We start from the raw sequence: 15,861 nt of genomic DNA on the forward strand, positions 1-15,861 counted from the left end.
TTTCTGCAGACCAAGCATTTATAGAATCAGTTGAAATTTTTATATTTATAGAATAATGATGCATTTCATGCAAACACGTTTGAACTTATTTCATCTAAATGAATGCGTAAAATCAGCTCCAAACAAATCATTAAAGAGGAGCAGTTCACTGTAGTGAGACAGGAAGTCAAAGTTTACAGTTAAAACAAGTAGAAGAACAAAACAAGGCGCTGATAAAGTGTAACATGAGTTTGTCACGAAGAGGCTTCCTGCTCTGCAGCAAACTGTTCACTTCAGATTGGATTAATGACACAGCTCAGCTAAAAACAACTTCTGAGTGTTTCTGTGATCTGCAGTGGAACCAGGTTAAAGTGTCACTACAATAGAAACATCATTTTAATGCTGCACTCAGTAACAGGACAGAAAGCCTCCAAGAAACATTCCTACATGTTTCTAAAGTCCAGACTCCATTTCTGCTTTTGCTTCATCCCAGTTTCCCCACAAACACCTCCCTTCCTGCTCAAAGTTTCACTTCACTTTCCTGATCTCAGTGTCAGATGATTGTTTCCAGCACAAAGCTGCTGCTCCATAGTTCACAGTAATGGAATAACTCTGCTGATCGTCTTTGAATCCTGGATCAGGAAGTGACGCCGGTAAATATTTGGCTTTTAAATAAGATTTTTGTCTTTCACTCAGCCTGCTGTCACTGTGTTTTAGAAAGAAAAGGAGATTTCAGATTAAAAGGTGTTCCTGCTGCTCCAGCACTAAAGGAGGTGACCGCACTGATGGCTGTTTATAATTTCACCAAAGCTAATAAACTGTTGGCTAAATGTTCTTGTTGTTAGAGGTAAAGAGAGGTGAGAGGAGCAGATGATAAGGATTAACTATAATGCTGCATAACTAAATGCTGCTAGACTGTGACGTCACTCCCAGCAGCATCAGCTTATTTCTTTAGTCTGACCTTTAACATAAGGTAGCTAAGCTAGCATAGCAGCTAGCAGTTAGAGTATGAACTCTGTAAGCAATCAGCTTGGTCTTGGTGGTTACCTGATTTTCATGTTCATTGGTTTAGATTTGATGACATTTCCCTCCATGTTCCAGATGTTGCATGTTTATTAATTTCATCGTATCAAACAGAAAAACAAAGAAGAGGTTTATTTCTGAGGTAGCTGTCGTGGAGTCACTAGTTTGTCTCTGAATCACTGAAACAACTTTTTATTGTCTGGATGAAAATCTCACTAAACTCATTTCTTAAACACCTACACCCCAAAAAAATAGGGGCAAAAGGGAGGTGATCTTGTTTAATCTGTTATAACATGGGGTCAAAAATAGGGTGACCATATTTTGATTTCCAAAAAAGAGGACACTTAGCTTAGTCATGAAGAACTTGCATAAAGAAACATAATTAACATATTTAAACAATGCCTTTTCTGTGCGGTTAATAATTTTTGAAATAAAATATGTCATATAGGCTTTTACAAGTCAATAAGTGCAAAAAAAAAAATAACTTAAAAACCTCTGGAATTAAATAATGGTACAGAAATAATGCCTCATCGGCATAAGAAAAATTACCAGTACTGGGTCGTATGAGGGCTGGACTGGGACAAAAAATCGGCCCGGGCATTTTGACTAGAGACCGGCCCACCAGGTATTATAGGAAAAGCCATAAAGCCTTTGAATGAAAACAAATGCTGTTGTGACGGTGATGTACAGTCTTGTTGGTATATGCATGATTTCTATACACCTTACATCAGATGAAAACTTTGGTTGTAAGATTCATATAATTATTTGTGAAAAGCCTGACATTTTAAGTGAGAATAAGAAAGAAAAGTATTTCTTTGAGCTCCCCTTTCCCTGTTAATGTCCTATCTGCCCTCCTGGCAAAAACTTTGCTAGACCCGCCCCTGCACGGTTACCAGCTGTCAGCTACATAGAAAAGGATGCTGGTGTTATTTCGTTATTTTACACATCGGCCAGCATATGGCCAATCCACCACCTTTCACTGTTTATACTGTTACAAAAACAACAGCAACAACAACAACAAAACCATTGGCCTGCAAAAACGAACAAATGCCCGGTATGCCCGATGGCCAGTCCAGTTATGGTCGGTACAAGGGAAATTTCTTTAGCACTTCGTCTGAAAAGGTGCACTTGCACTTTGGGATCTAGTTAGCCTTAGTAACTGCTGATCATCAAAAGGCTATCAGCTCCCAGCAAAGATAACGGAGGAAATCGGGATGGTAAGTTAATTTCTTTTCTAGTGCATTTGCGCTGCTGTGCATTTTTTGTGCATTTCAATTGTAGGAGTCAAAAGAAAATTGTTTTATTGCTACAATATATTTCATAGCATTAGCATAGCATTAACAATATTACATATAGCTTTAAGATGGCCTGGAGGCATTTAAACACACTGACACCATATTAATCTTTATTACAGGTGCAGTCATAACCGTTTTTACATTGTTATATCTCTATACACACATTGCAGTTCTGTGCTCATAAAGAGTTGAAGCTTTCCCAGGTAATTAAAGGTCACAAGCGTCATTCGGCGTTATGTTCGGGTGATCCATTGGTTAAGGAGCCGGGAGCTTAAGAAAGATTGCACACATGCTTACAAAACACATATATATATTGTTACGGGTTCGAAATTGAGGATGAGAGTAAAACAATGATGGTCCAGAAGAGGTCAGTCAAACAATTGATTTTAATGAATGCACGCCGCGTGGGGAGATGTGAACTGCAAAACATCAGTTGTAAATCCCCACCCAAAATACACTTCAGATTGCTTTTATAACATCAGGGTATTGTAACGCCCCCTCTTGCTTTTACAGTCACATAATTTGCATCTTAAGAACATTATTTGCCTCCTCTACAGATAAGGATCAATTCTAAGAGATAAACGCAGACACAGAAGTTCCTCTTTCTGGCATCCTCTTTCAAATATGGTGATGATCTCAGGCCTTTGAGGTCACCACGAACTTGTCCTCTTTTTGTCACCTGTTACTAGGCAAACTCAAATGCAACAAGAAGCTGAATACATTCAGGCCTTTGCTCAGCTACTATTTTACTGTATCAATATACTCAGCATATAAGCTTTGATATATATATTTAACTCAATCATTTTAAAGTGGTTATAACTGCACCTGTAATAAACATGTTAATATTTGATTATGATAACACCTGTAATACAAGTTATAACATAATGCCAGCAGCTTCAATAAATGCTTTGATGAAATGATAATTAATGCAATGATAAGATGATGGTTATATACAGTCCAGCAGTAAACTAATTTCTTTAATTCTACAATATATATACCACATATAACCTAGAAACAGATTTGAGCAGAGGCCTGAATGCATTCAGCTAACATGCTGCACTAGAGTTTTCTTGACAACAGGTGACGCGTGGAGAGGACCAGCCCATGGAGACCTCAGAGGCCTGAGACCATTGCCTTGTTTGGAAGAAGATGCCAGAAAGAGGAACCTCTGTGTTTGCATTTAATTCTTAAAATACATGAATGTTCTGAACATGCAAATTATGTGCTTGTAAACGCAAGAGGGGGCGTCATAATACCCTGATGCTATAAAAGCAATCTGAAGTATAATTTTGGTGAAGATCGTTGCTGATGTTGTGCAGTAATTGTCTTCCCGCGCGTGTACTCAATAAAAGATTGCTTTGACCCAATCCTTCTGGACTGTCTTGGTTTTGTTCTCTCCCTCAATTTCGAACCTGTAACAGTCATGGCTTGTTTTAGCTGTGTTTTGATGTTGTAGAAATTGTTCATATCAGATTTTAGCTTAGGTTAACACCTGCAGCGATATTTACACCTCATGGCAGCTATATTGTGGAGTTTTTGTCCTGCTCGCCTGATCACTTTGCAAACACTCTCAGCAGACTTGAATGACATCACTGACCGCCTGACAGAATTTATAGTTTATGATGGCAGTAACAAAGACATTCTCCTGGATGAAGATATGAATGGGTTATAACAATGGAAAAGGACCGGGCATCTTTAAAGAAAAGGGATGTTAATAAAGCAAATAATAAATTTGTTAAGATGTTTGTTAATAAAAATGTTCACACAATTTATCAGAAATAACAGAACATAAACCACATAAACCTACAAAATGCTTATTTAAAAACACTTCAGTTTGACAAATTCTTCCCAAAGAACCTGAAAACACAGTGACACTATTTCACCTGATGTGGATCATGTGACCTGGTTTCTAGGTTACACGACAGGTCAGAGGTCAGCGACTGTAACTCAGTTACTCCTGTTAATGTGAACTCACTGAGTGTTTGTGGTTTACCTCTCAGACTGACTGAAGATGATGATGATGGAGGAAGAAGAGGACAGAGCAGAGTCTGCAGGGTCCAGCTGTCCGTCTGTGAGGAGTGACCGGTCCAAAGATCTAACTCCACACTTCAGTGCTGAACCTGGACCAACGAGGTCAGAGAGCTGAACTCACTGAGTAACAGAAATAATTCTGCACTGACATTATAATCAGTGTTGATTCTGGTTGATTTTCTGTGTTTGTGAGCTGAGAGGAAATGAAAATGAATTTGTAACAAAAATCAGTTTTGCCCAGTTTTCCTGTAAAAAGCTGAACTCTAATCTAAGAGGATGTTACTGACAGGAAACAGCTGCATTATCTGCAGTCTGTGTGATCACAGCTGCTTCAATCATGTTTGTGTCTGCAGAGGTCAGAGGTCACAGTCTGCAGGGTCCAGCTGTCCGTCTGTGAGGAGTGACTGGTCCAAAGGTATAATCCAGACTTCAGTGCTGAAGCTGGACCAACGAGGTCAGAGAGCTGTGATGACTCCTTTATATGTTTGTGTTTCCTGGATAAATCTGACCTGAAACATCCTCAGATTGTTACAAAGATTCATTAAAAAGAAAACAATGAAAGAGAAAAGATCCAAATGTTAGACTTTTGCTGTTTGAGGACATTGATGCTCATATCTGTGGGGAAAGTGTGACCTGAGTGGGTTCATGTTTGTCTTTAAAGAGCTGCTCTGATTCTCTTTGTGTCTGATCTGTTAAACAGTCTGAGAGGTCACACAGAGACCCAGCAGCTAAAGATTTCAATAGAGGATAAATGTTGTTGTTGTTTTTCAGCTGTGAAAAAATAATACAATTTTCTGAACTTAAGAATTTATGATGCTGGAAAAAACATGGAGACTATAACACAACGGATGATCTGATATCGTCGTGTTGGTATTGTTCCCAGATCATCATCAAAATGTTGTTCCAGGTTCAACATTGCAAGTGAACAATCACATTGTTGTGATGTTATTCTTTTGCGCGCCATTCCTGCATTTATGAAATTCCAATGTTGCAAGGACAATATCAATTCTGCTTAGCGTTTATTAAAGGGTTATAGGGAGGGTCCGTTGATCGGCGGACAGAGGCGGTTTCTCACACCGTAAGTACAGTTTTTTGTTTTACGGCAGTTTTTCCCGAAGTCGCAAAATTATGACGTCACAACAATCTGATTGGTCACTTGCAATGTTGATCCTGGAGCAACATTTAATATGATGATCTGGGATCAACACCAACACGACGATATCAGATCGTGCATCACGACTGAAAGGACGTCCATGAAAACAGACTGAAAATTACTAATATGTTCACAATCTGAGAGTTTAAAACTTGACAAACTTGATTCAGATGAAGTTATTTGAGTAGAAACTCCTGGATTTTTATCCTGTGTGGATCTAATCCTTCATGGTTCCTCCACAGAGTGGACCAGCAGAGCTCAGAGGTTCCCAGTGGTCAGTCTGCCCAGCAGCATCAAACACAGCTGGACTCCATATTTATGGTCTGTACAAGTACAACAACTACTGTTACATCTATTCTGTTCACAGTCATCTCCATGCTGCTCTTTGTAGACCAGTGGATTGTCAGTGTGTCCAACATGGATCTGATGTTTGGCTCCATGATTTCAGTCCGATTGGCTCATTCATAAAGTATTCTGTTCCAGCTGCTGGAGGACAACATCATCACTTTTGTGAAGAACGAGCTGAAGAAGATCCAGAAGGTTCTGAGTCCAGATTACCCAGAATGCTTAGAGAGTCGGAGGAGCAGCAGCAGAGAGGCATTTGTGAAGATCACAGTGGACTTCCTGAGGAGAATGAAGCAGGAGGAGCTGGCTGACCGTCTGCAGAGCAGTAAGAGGATTTATCTAAAGATTTAAAGTTTTGGATAAAGGGAAAATTTATTAATCATTCAATGACTGGAAATATATCCTTTGGATAATTTGATTGATGTTTTTTTTTCTATCGGTTCTTTTAGGAACTACCATTAGGAACTTCCAGTGGAGTAAGTGTGAACTCAAATCTGCACTGAGGAAGAAGTTCCAGTGTGTGTTTGAGGGCATTGCTAAAGCAGGAAACCCAACCCTTCTGAATCAGATCTACACAGAGCTCTACATCACAGAGGGAGGGACTGCAGAGGTCAATGATGAACATGAGGTCAGACAGATTGAAACAGCATCCAGGAAACCAGACAGACCAGAAACAACCATCAGACAAGAAGACATCTTTAAAGCCTCACCTGGAAGAGCTGAACCAATCAGAAGAGTGCTGACAAAGGGAGTGGCTGGCATTGGGAAAACAGTCTTAACACAGAAATACAGCCTGGACTGGGCTGAAGACAAAGCCAACCAGGACATCCAGTTCATGTTTCCATTCACTTTCAGAGAGCTGAATGTGCTGAAAGAGGAAAAGTTCAGCTTGGTGGGACTTGTTCATCACTTCTTTACTGAAACCAAAGAAGCAGGAATCTGCAGCTTTGAAGACTTCCAGGTTGTGTTCATCTTTGATGGTCTGGATGAGTGTCGACTTCCTCTGGACTTCCACAAAACTACAATCCTGACTGACCCTAGAAAGTCCACCTCAGTGGATGTGCTGCTGATAAACCTCATCAGGGGGAAACTGCTTCCCTCTGCTCGACTCTGGATAACCACACGACCTGCAGCAGCCAATCAGATCCCTCCTGACTGTGTTGGCATGGTGACAGAGGTCAGAGGGTTCACTGACCCACAGAAGGAGGAGTACTTCAGGAAGAGATTCAGAGATGAGGAGCAGGCCAGCAGGATCATCTCCCACATCAAGACATCACGAAGCCTCCAGATCATGTGCCACATCCCAGTCTTCTGCTGGATCACTGCTACAGTTCTGGAGGATGTGCTGGAAACCAGAGAGGGAGGACAGCTGCCCAAGACCCTGACTCAGATGTACATCCACTTCCTGGTGGTTCAGGCCAAAGTGAAGAAGGTCAAGTATGATGGAGGAGCTGAGACAGATCCACACTGGAGTCCAGAGAGCAGGAAGATGATGGAGTCTCTGGGAAAACTGGCTTTTGATCAGCTGCAGAAAGGAAACCTGATCTTCTATGAATCAGACCTGACAGAGTGTGGCATCGATATCAGAGCAGCCTCAGTGTACTCAGGAGTGTTCACACAGATCTTTAAAGAGGAGAGAGGACTGTACCAGGACAAGGTGTTCTGCTTCATCCATCTGAGTGTTCAGGAGTTTCTGGCTGCTCTTCATGTCCATCTGACCTTCATCAACTCTGGACTCAATCTAATGGAAGGACAACAAACAACGTCCAAGCGGTCTAACTTTTTTAGAAAAAAAGAGTCTCTCCACCAGAGTGCTGTGAACAAGGCCTTACAGAGTTCAAATGGACACCTGGACTTGTTCCTCCGCTTCCTCCTGGGTCTTTCACTGCAGACCAATCAGACTCTCCTACGAGGTCTGCTGACACAGACAGGAAGTAGCTCACAGACCAATCAGGAAACAGTCCAGTACATCAAGAAGAAGCTCACTGAGAATCTGTCTGCAGAGAAAAGCATCAATCTGCTCCACTGTCTGAATGAACTGAATGATCGTTCTCTACTGGAGGAGATCCAACAGTCCCTGAGATCAGGAAGTCTCTCCACAGATGAACTGTCTCCTGCTCAGTGGTCAGCTCTGGTCTTCATCTTACTGTCATCAGAAAAAGATCTGGATGAGTTTGACCTGCAGAAATACTCTGCTTCAGAGGAGGCTCTTCTGAGGCTGCTGCCAGTGGTCAAAGCTTCCAACAAAGCTCTGTAAGTACATTTGTACTCATGTCTTTTATTTATAACATAAACAGTGTAATGTGTGATGGACCCTTAAAAACTTCAACATATTTATTTGCATGATTATCAGCACTAAATACAGTATGTTATAGTTAATGTTTGATAACATCAGTAAATGTCAGAGTGTCTAAAACATATATGGGTGTCAGCTTTTATCAAAGTCATATCCAGAATCATCCTGTATATAAAATTTATTTATACAGCAGCTTTCACGGGTCAAAAACCACAAAGTGCTTTACAATAGAAACAGGCAATAAAAAACACAGAAGATAAAGAAAAACCATTAAACAGCAAACACTGAACACCATACAGCTCAAAACTAGTTAAAGAATAAATGAATAAATGAGTTAGTGTGACCAGTAACAGCCTTTGACTGGAAGATCTCAGATGTGAGAAGATTTGTAGGATTGTCAGAAATATAGACTGGGACTTAAAGTAAGGACTAAAACTTTAAATAACGCCTAAAATGAACTGGTTACCAGTGTGAAGAGATTAAAGTGGAGCAATGTCCAGTGTATTTGATGTGCTGGTTAAAAGCTTAGCACCATCTTTCTGTACTGACTGAAGATTTTCAAAGACTGTGATGGAGCCATAGGCGATCAACTCCCTCATTCCTCCTCTGGTCTTATTGCTCAGCTGAAGAGTTCACTTCTATATGTTACAATCAGCATCACCAGTACTGTTCCAAGGATCTGCAGCTGCTGACAGATTTAATCATGCATGCTTGATTGTTTTTCAGTCTCTCAGGTCAGATGAAGTCATATTCTTTATGAATTAGCATAAGAGGTCAATAAAAATTCTAAGCAAATCAAGATAAGAGTTTATTCTTGTTTTTACTAAATGTATGAGCGAGAGGGACCTTTTTAGTCTAAAGTTATAATCATCTGCCACATTTCTAATCTCTTTACCTCGTGCACTTTTAAAACATTTTCTGTTCCCCCAGACTGAGTCTCTGTAACTTGTTGGAGAGTTCATTTAACTTGTCATTTGATAACAGTTTGTTATCAAATTACAGTTTTCAAATTGTGTTTTTATTTTGTTTTTGTTTTTTAGGCTGAGTGTCCCTGATCTCTCTGAAAGAGGGTATGAAGCTCTGTCCTCAGTTCTCAGCTCCCAGTCTTCTACACTGAGAGAGCTGGACTTAAGTAAAAACAACCTGCAGGATCCAGCAGTGAAGTTTCTTTCTGCAGGACTGAGAAGTCCACACTGTAAACTGAATACTCTGGGGTGAGATCAAGTTATGTTGTGCTTTTCATCAATTGACAGAATTAACCAATAAGAATCCACTAAATGGGGAAAAAAAGTCAGTTAAACGTCTGTAATAGTTTTATGATAATTTAATGAGCAGAGAGAGTTTCAATAATCAATAAGATAAGATAAGATAAGATAAGATAAGATAGAACTTTATTAATCCCTCGGGTGGGTTCCTCTGGGAAATTCGGTTTCCAAAAAAGCACAACACCGACAGAAGTTACAGAGCGTGCGGAGAATATTATATATACATATATATACACATATAAATACAGAGACATATATAGATAAAGAATAAAGAATACGAAGGGGATAAATAGAATAAATAAGAATAAAAAATAAAAATACAAGTGAAGAAAAAAATAAAAAATAAAAATACAAGTGAATTGCACATTTCAAATATTAAAGTGTATTGCACTGTTGACTATTTAACAAAGTATTGCACAAAAAGTATTGCACACAGTGAAGTGAAGAGGCACTACAGCTTCGTTGTTCCCCCCTCCTTTGTCCTCCTGTTTCTCCTCCCTCTCCCCTCCAGAGAGGAGTTAAACAGTTTGATGGTGTGTGGGACAAAGGAGTTTTTAAGTCTGTTTGTTCTTATCTTGTGGAGAAGCAACCTGTCACTGAACAGACTCTTCTGTTTGTTTATGGCCGTGTGCAGAGGATGCCCAGCATTGTCCATAATGTCCAGCAGCTTTTTTAGTGTCCTCTTCTCTGCCACTGACACCAGAGTGTCCAGTTTCATGCCGACCACAGAGGTAGCCTTCCTGATCAGTTTCTCCAGCCTGGATGAGTCCTTCTTTGCTGTGCTGCTCCCCCAGCACACTACAGCATAGAACAGTACTCCAGCAACCACTGACTGGTAAAACATCCTCAGGAGCTTCCTGCAGATGTTAAAAGACCTCAGCCACCTGAGGAAGTACAGTCGGCTTTGGGCTTTTTTATACAGGTGCTCTGTGTTGCATGGCCAGTCCAGTTTATTGTCCACCCACAGCCCGAGGTACTTGTACTTGTTGACCACCTCCACCTCCTCCCCCTCTATCTGAACCGGCACTGGACCTTCTCTGGACCTCCCGAAGTCCACAACCAGTTCCTTAGTCTTTGAGGTGTTGAGCTGCAGGTGGTTTGTGTTACTCCAAGTGACAAAGTTCCTCACCAGACTTCTGTACTCCTCTTCCTGATCATCCAAGATACACCCCATGATGGCTGTGTCATCTGCAAACTTCTGAATGTGGCATAATTCAGAGTTGTAGCAGAAGTCAGAGGTGTACAGGGTGAAGAGAAGAGGGGACAGCACAGTTCCCTGTGGTGCTCCTGTGCTGCTGGCCACAGTGTCCGACGTGATGTTCTTCAGCCTGACGTACTGTGGTCTGTCAGTGAGGTAGTCGGAGATCCAAGCGACCAGGCAAGGGTCCACCTGCATCCTGTTCAGTTTCTCCTGGAGCAGACAGGGCCGGATTGTATTGAAGGCACTGGAAAAGTCAAGAAACAGGATCCTGACCGTGCCTTTTCCCCCATCCAGGTGTGAGTGAGCTCTATGCAGGAGGTACAGGATGGCATCCTCCACTCCGACACCCGCCTTGTATGCGAACTGTAGTGGGTCCTGGGCATGTTGTACCTGTGGTCGGAGGAGGTTGAGGAAGAGCCGCTCTAAAGTCTTCATGAGATGTGACGTCAGTGCCACCGGTTGGAAGTCATTCAGCTCATTGGGCCGGTTCTTTTTGGGGACCAGGATGATGCAGGATGTCTTCCAGAGGGCGGGCACTCTCCCCAGTCGCAGACTGAGGTTGAAGACTCGTTGTAGCGGCTCCCCAAGTTCAGCAGCACACGCCTTTAGCATCCTGGGACACACCTTGTCTGGGCCTGCTGCTTTCCTGGGGCGAAGCTTCCTCAGTTGTCTCCTGACCTGATCCACTGTGACACAGGGAGATGATTGGGAGGAGGGGGGGGGGGGGGGGGGGGGGGAGAAGATGTCTTGCTGCTGAGGGAGGAATTGGAAAGGGGGGGTGTCATAGTGTCGGGAAGGGGGGGAAGCAAGGGAGGTAGGAGAGTGGGGAGAGGGCTCTGTAGTAAAGGTGAGGGTGGGGGGGTTGTGGGCTGGTCAAACCTGTTGAAGAACTTATTGAGTTCGTTTGCCTTCTCCACAGTCCCCCCCACTGTGCTGTTCTTGGTGTTGTGGCCTGTGATGGTTTTCACACCATTCCAGACCTCCCTCATATTGTTTCTCTCCAACTTCTGCTCCACCTTCCTCCTGTAGGTGTCCTTTGCTTCCCTCCGGCAGCGTTTCACCTCCTGCTGTGCTGCTTTCATCTCTTCCTTCACTTTGCTCCTGAAAGCCTTCTTCTTCATGTTGAGGACAGCTTTGACTTCCTGTGTTACCCACGGTTTGTTATTAGGATAACACCGTACTGTCTTAGCAGGGGCGACCGTGTCCACACAAAAGTTGAGGTAGTCTGTCAGACAGTGTGTCGCCCCCTCTATGTCCTCACCATGTGGGCTCAGGAGCACATCCCAGTCTGTGGTGTCATAGCAGTCTCTCAGAGCATCCTCCTTTTCTGGGGTCCATCTCCTAATGGAGTGTGTTGTGACAGGCTGCCTTTGGACGAGGGGTGTGTATTGTGGCTGTAGATAAACCAGGTTGTGGTCTGATTTCCCTAGTGGGGGGAGGGGGTTGGCTCTGTATGCATCTCTCACATTAGCATACAATAGGTCAATTGTCCTGTTGCTCCTTGTGGGACAATTCACAAACTGGTGAAAAGCTGCCAGAGTAGAATCCAGTGTGGCATGATTAAAGTCTCCAGATATAATAATGAAAGCCTCTGGGTTTTGTGTCTGCAGTCTTGCTGTTATTGTGTGTATTTTCTCACAGGCAGCTGCTGCGTCGGCCCTCGGAGGGATGTAAACACACACATGACTGAACTCCCGAGGTAGATAATATGGCCGCAAGCTAACAGCTAGCAGCTCCAGGTCCGGCCGGCATACCGAAACTTTAACGGAGACTTGTCCAGGGTTGCAGTATCTGTTGTTAACGTAGACAATGAGTCCCCCACCTCTGCTTTTCCTGCTGGCCTGCATGTCCCTATCGGCTCTCACGGATGTGAAACCGCATAGGTCTACGTTAGCCTGTGGTGTTAGCTCGGTTAGCCACGTCTCCGTGAAGATAAACAGACTGCACTCACGGTATAGTCGGTGGTTGTTCAGAGCACACAGTTCGTCCATTTTATTCTGTAGCGAGTTCACGTTGCCCATTATCACTGTCGGGATTGATGGTTTGAATCGCCTCCGGTGATCCTCTTTCCTCGCTCCAGCCTTGCAGCCTCTGTAGCTCCTCTTTATCTCAGATGTTGTGTCGCTGTGTCTTTGTTCTCAGTACCAGCAGCTCCGCTCTCGAATAGATGAAGGAGCTGGTTCCAGAAGTTTTAAAAAGTACATTATCCATCTTGTATCGCTATATCTAAGAGGTATAAGTAGAGTAACTTGAGGAAGGGGAAAAAAGGTTGAAAGCCTAGTCTAAAAAAAAGTTAAAGTTAAGAAAAAAAGTGCAGTGTTGCAGAGCTACTTGGAAAGGCTGTCGTCACTCCAGCGCCATCTTTTTTAGTAATCAATATTTCAGCTACTTTGGTCCCGATTGTTTTTCCCCATGACAAAACAGAGAAAAACCGACTCATAGTGTCTTAAACAGTTATATTTCTTTTTATTCAATCATCTTCCAAAGAGAGAGACCCCTGCACAGCTCAAACGCCAGTTGCAAGAGCTCTCTAACATTAGAATCAGAAGCTGTGTCTTTTATGGTGTTATTTTGGTACTTTACACGTCACACAGTCTCAAACATCGCTTATATGGAAAGTTCCTCATTTCAGTGTCTTATCTATTAATATGGCTTATGCACTAAAACTTCCTGTTTTTCAATCTGGCTGAACACATTTTGTGAGTCAAAGGTGGCCTTGCTCTACAAGCCTTCATTATTAAAGTACATAAAACAATATAATGAGCAGATCGTGACTCAAGAGTTTGGAGTCCGCCTTGTAATCGGAAGGTTGCCGGTTCGAGCCCCGGCTCGGACAGTCTCGGTCGCTGTGTCCTTGGGCAAGACACTTCACCTACCGCCTACTGGTGTTGGCCAGAAGGGCCGATGGCGCGATATGGCAGCCTCGCTTCTGTCAGTCTGCCCCAGGGCAGCTGTGGCTACAACTGTAGCTTGCCTCCACCAGTGTGTGAATGTGTGTGTGAATGGGTGGATGACTGGGTATGTAAAGCGCTTTGGGGTCCTTAGGCGGGGCTAGTAAAAGCGCTATACAAATACAGGCCATTTACCATTTTACCATTTACCAGATAGACATTAAAAATACTTTTACAGACATTAAGAATTATTTTATTCCTAACAGGTGCTAATGCACTGCCCGGCACATGGAGCCCAATTGACATTTGCTATAGAATACTAGAATTGATTGACCATTGTCAGTTAACAAATGTCAGTGTCATCCATTTGTTGACTCTTAGTAAAAAAACAGGATTAATTGCTAAATCTAATAACTCTTTAGTGCACCCTCATTGCAATTTAAAAACAGTGTTTGTTTAATGTTTATCTGTAATTTTTCAGACTGAGTCACTGTAAGCTCTCAGAGAGAGGCTATGAAGCTCTGTCCTCAGTGCTCAGCTCCCAGTCCTCTAGTCTGAGACAGCTGGACCTGAGTAACTCTGACCTGCAGGATTCAGGAGTGAAGTTTCTGTCTGCTGGAGTGAAGAGTCCACACTGTAAAATGGAAACTCTCAGGTCAGGATTTAAAATTTTCCACTGATGATCATGTTAAACCTGATTTCTATTACTGCATAAACAGTAAATTGATTTTTTTTTTAAAGGATTAATGTAGAAATTAGTGTCTGGGGTTTTTAGTGATATTTGTTCACTTTCTGTCTTTCATTTGCAATGAAATGTCCCAGCTGCTCCTCTGAGTCCAAAATCTTTATTTTAGCAGTGGCTTTATCCACCAAACCTTTTAGGTTAATTCCAGTATTATTTTTTTTACAGGTTTCTACAGAGCTGTTTGTTCAGATATCAGATTTTGATTTTCAGAAAAATTTATTAATAAAAATATGATCAATTGATTATTTCTGACTGAAAAGAGGAAATATATATTTGGTCATAGTGATATGACTCATTGCCTCACTTAAACATAAAATGTAAACAACAATTCAAAACAATAGATTAATACAAAACAGAATTTGACTGTTGAGCTTAAAGTGAGCTTGAATGTTATTCACTTCCTGTTTTATTTTGGTAGTTATCGTCTCTGGTTTTTACTTTACTTCCTCCCCCAACATTGTCTACATTAATTTCAGCTGTAGAAGATTTTATTGACTGTTTGATTTGTCACTTATTTTAACTATAATTGTTGACTTATAAGCAATTGCTAAAATGTATTTTCATTAAAATACCAAATAATTTATTACTTTATCATCTAATTAGATTATAATTCTGTAAATATGAGTGATAGTGTGTTCTGTGGGTGTTCTTCAGGTTCTCTGCTTCCTCCCACAGTTCAAAAACATGCATGCAAGGTTAACTGGAGATGTGTGATTGTAAGCATAAAAGTTTGTCTGTCTCTGTCTAGCTCTGTTTCTACCTGGCTACATTACCATGGTTACTGATGCTGAACCAATAACCTGGTCTGGATCAGGTTATGCTCAGAGTTTGTGTTTAAAATCAACTCAAGTGCCTCATTTTCACTGATTCTTTCATTTACAGAAAGCTTTAAGTGTGATATAGATTCAGTCATAGGTTAAAAGTAATATTAGTAACATGAGTAGCGAAAGTCCGCGGTGATCTGAAAATGATGTGCCGGGAGTTAGGGTTGTGCCATTCTCTGCGGCTTCAGTAACCCTTGAGCTCTTGGCTAGCTATCGAGCTGGTGGGTAACAGACATCTCCGAAAACGTCGTAGCACTTTTGCAAATATGCAATATCTTGATAAACCGATCAGGTATTTGAAGTTTATACAGCCACATTCTCACCTGAAAATATGTTAAAAGTTTATTTTGTGACCCAGGAACATTAATAAGAGTAATTTTAAAACTTAGGCTACATCCACACGTACACGGGTATTTTTGAAAACGGAGATTTTCTGTTTTCATTTTAAAAAATAAATCCGTCCACAAGTAAACGCAGAAATGAAGGAAAACGCTGCAAGGAACATGCCAAAGCAACAGGTGGCGATATATTCCTAACCGTGTACAAATGTTGGCCAATCAGAAGTCTAGAAGCCTTGGTGGGAAATAGTAAACAAAGATGGGGCATAGAAGCAGAACCGAGTTGTATGTGTGGAGGGACAGTAACTGTGTGTGTATATCTAAGCATTTAAACCCTGCAGAGGACAATTAACAGTAACAGTATTGTAGAAATTCATTTCACCGAAACAATAACGTGGCGCACACTGTGACGTCAAAAAAGGCACACACCTTTGACGCTGCGTTTTCTCCGTTTTCCTCATCCACACGTAAATGC

The 15,861-nt window shown here is 41.8% G+C and overlaps 1 protein-coding gene and 1 long non-coding RNA gene across 2 annotated transcripts; both read left to right on the top strand.

Annotated features, from left to right (window-relative positions):
- Positions 1 to 521: 521 nt before the first annotated feature.
- Positions 522 to 4,735, top strand: LOC134623017 (uncharacterized). Its single transcript, XR_010093197.1, has 3 exons — positions 522 to 632; positions 4,298 to 4,430; positions 4,682 to 4,735. It is a non-coding gene; the product is annotated as an uncharacterized LOC134623017 (long non-coding RNA).
- A 1,205-nt stretch (positions 4,736 to 5,940) lies between these two features.
- Positions 5,941 to 14,134, top strand: LOC134623018 (NLR family CARD domain-containing protein 3-like; the record flags this gene model as incomplete). The annotated part of the gene is made up of 5 exons (XM_065469805.1): positions 5,941 to 6,151; positions 6,276 to 7,435; positions 7,514 to 8,079; positions 9,163 to 9,336; positions 13,961 to 14,134. Coding segments are annotated over exons 1-5 (2,111 nt in total), but the record flags the coding sequence as incomplete, so codon positions are not given.
- Between the last annotated feature and the right edge of the window lie 1,727 nt (positions 14,135 to 15,861).

Source organism: Pelmatolapia mariae, unplaced genomic scaffold (assembly GCF_036321145.2).
Source record: "Pelmatolapia mariae isolate MD_Pm_ZW unplaced genomic scaffold, Pm_UMD_F_2 NODE_ptg000345l+_length_25006_cov_1, whole genome shotgun sequence".
NCBI lineage: Eukaryota > Metazoa > Chordata > Actinopteri > Cichliformes > Cichlidae > Pelmatolapia > Pelmatolapia mariae.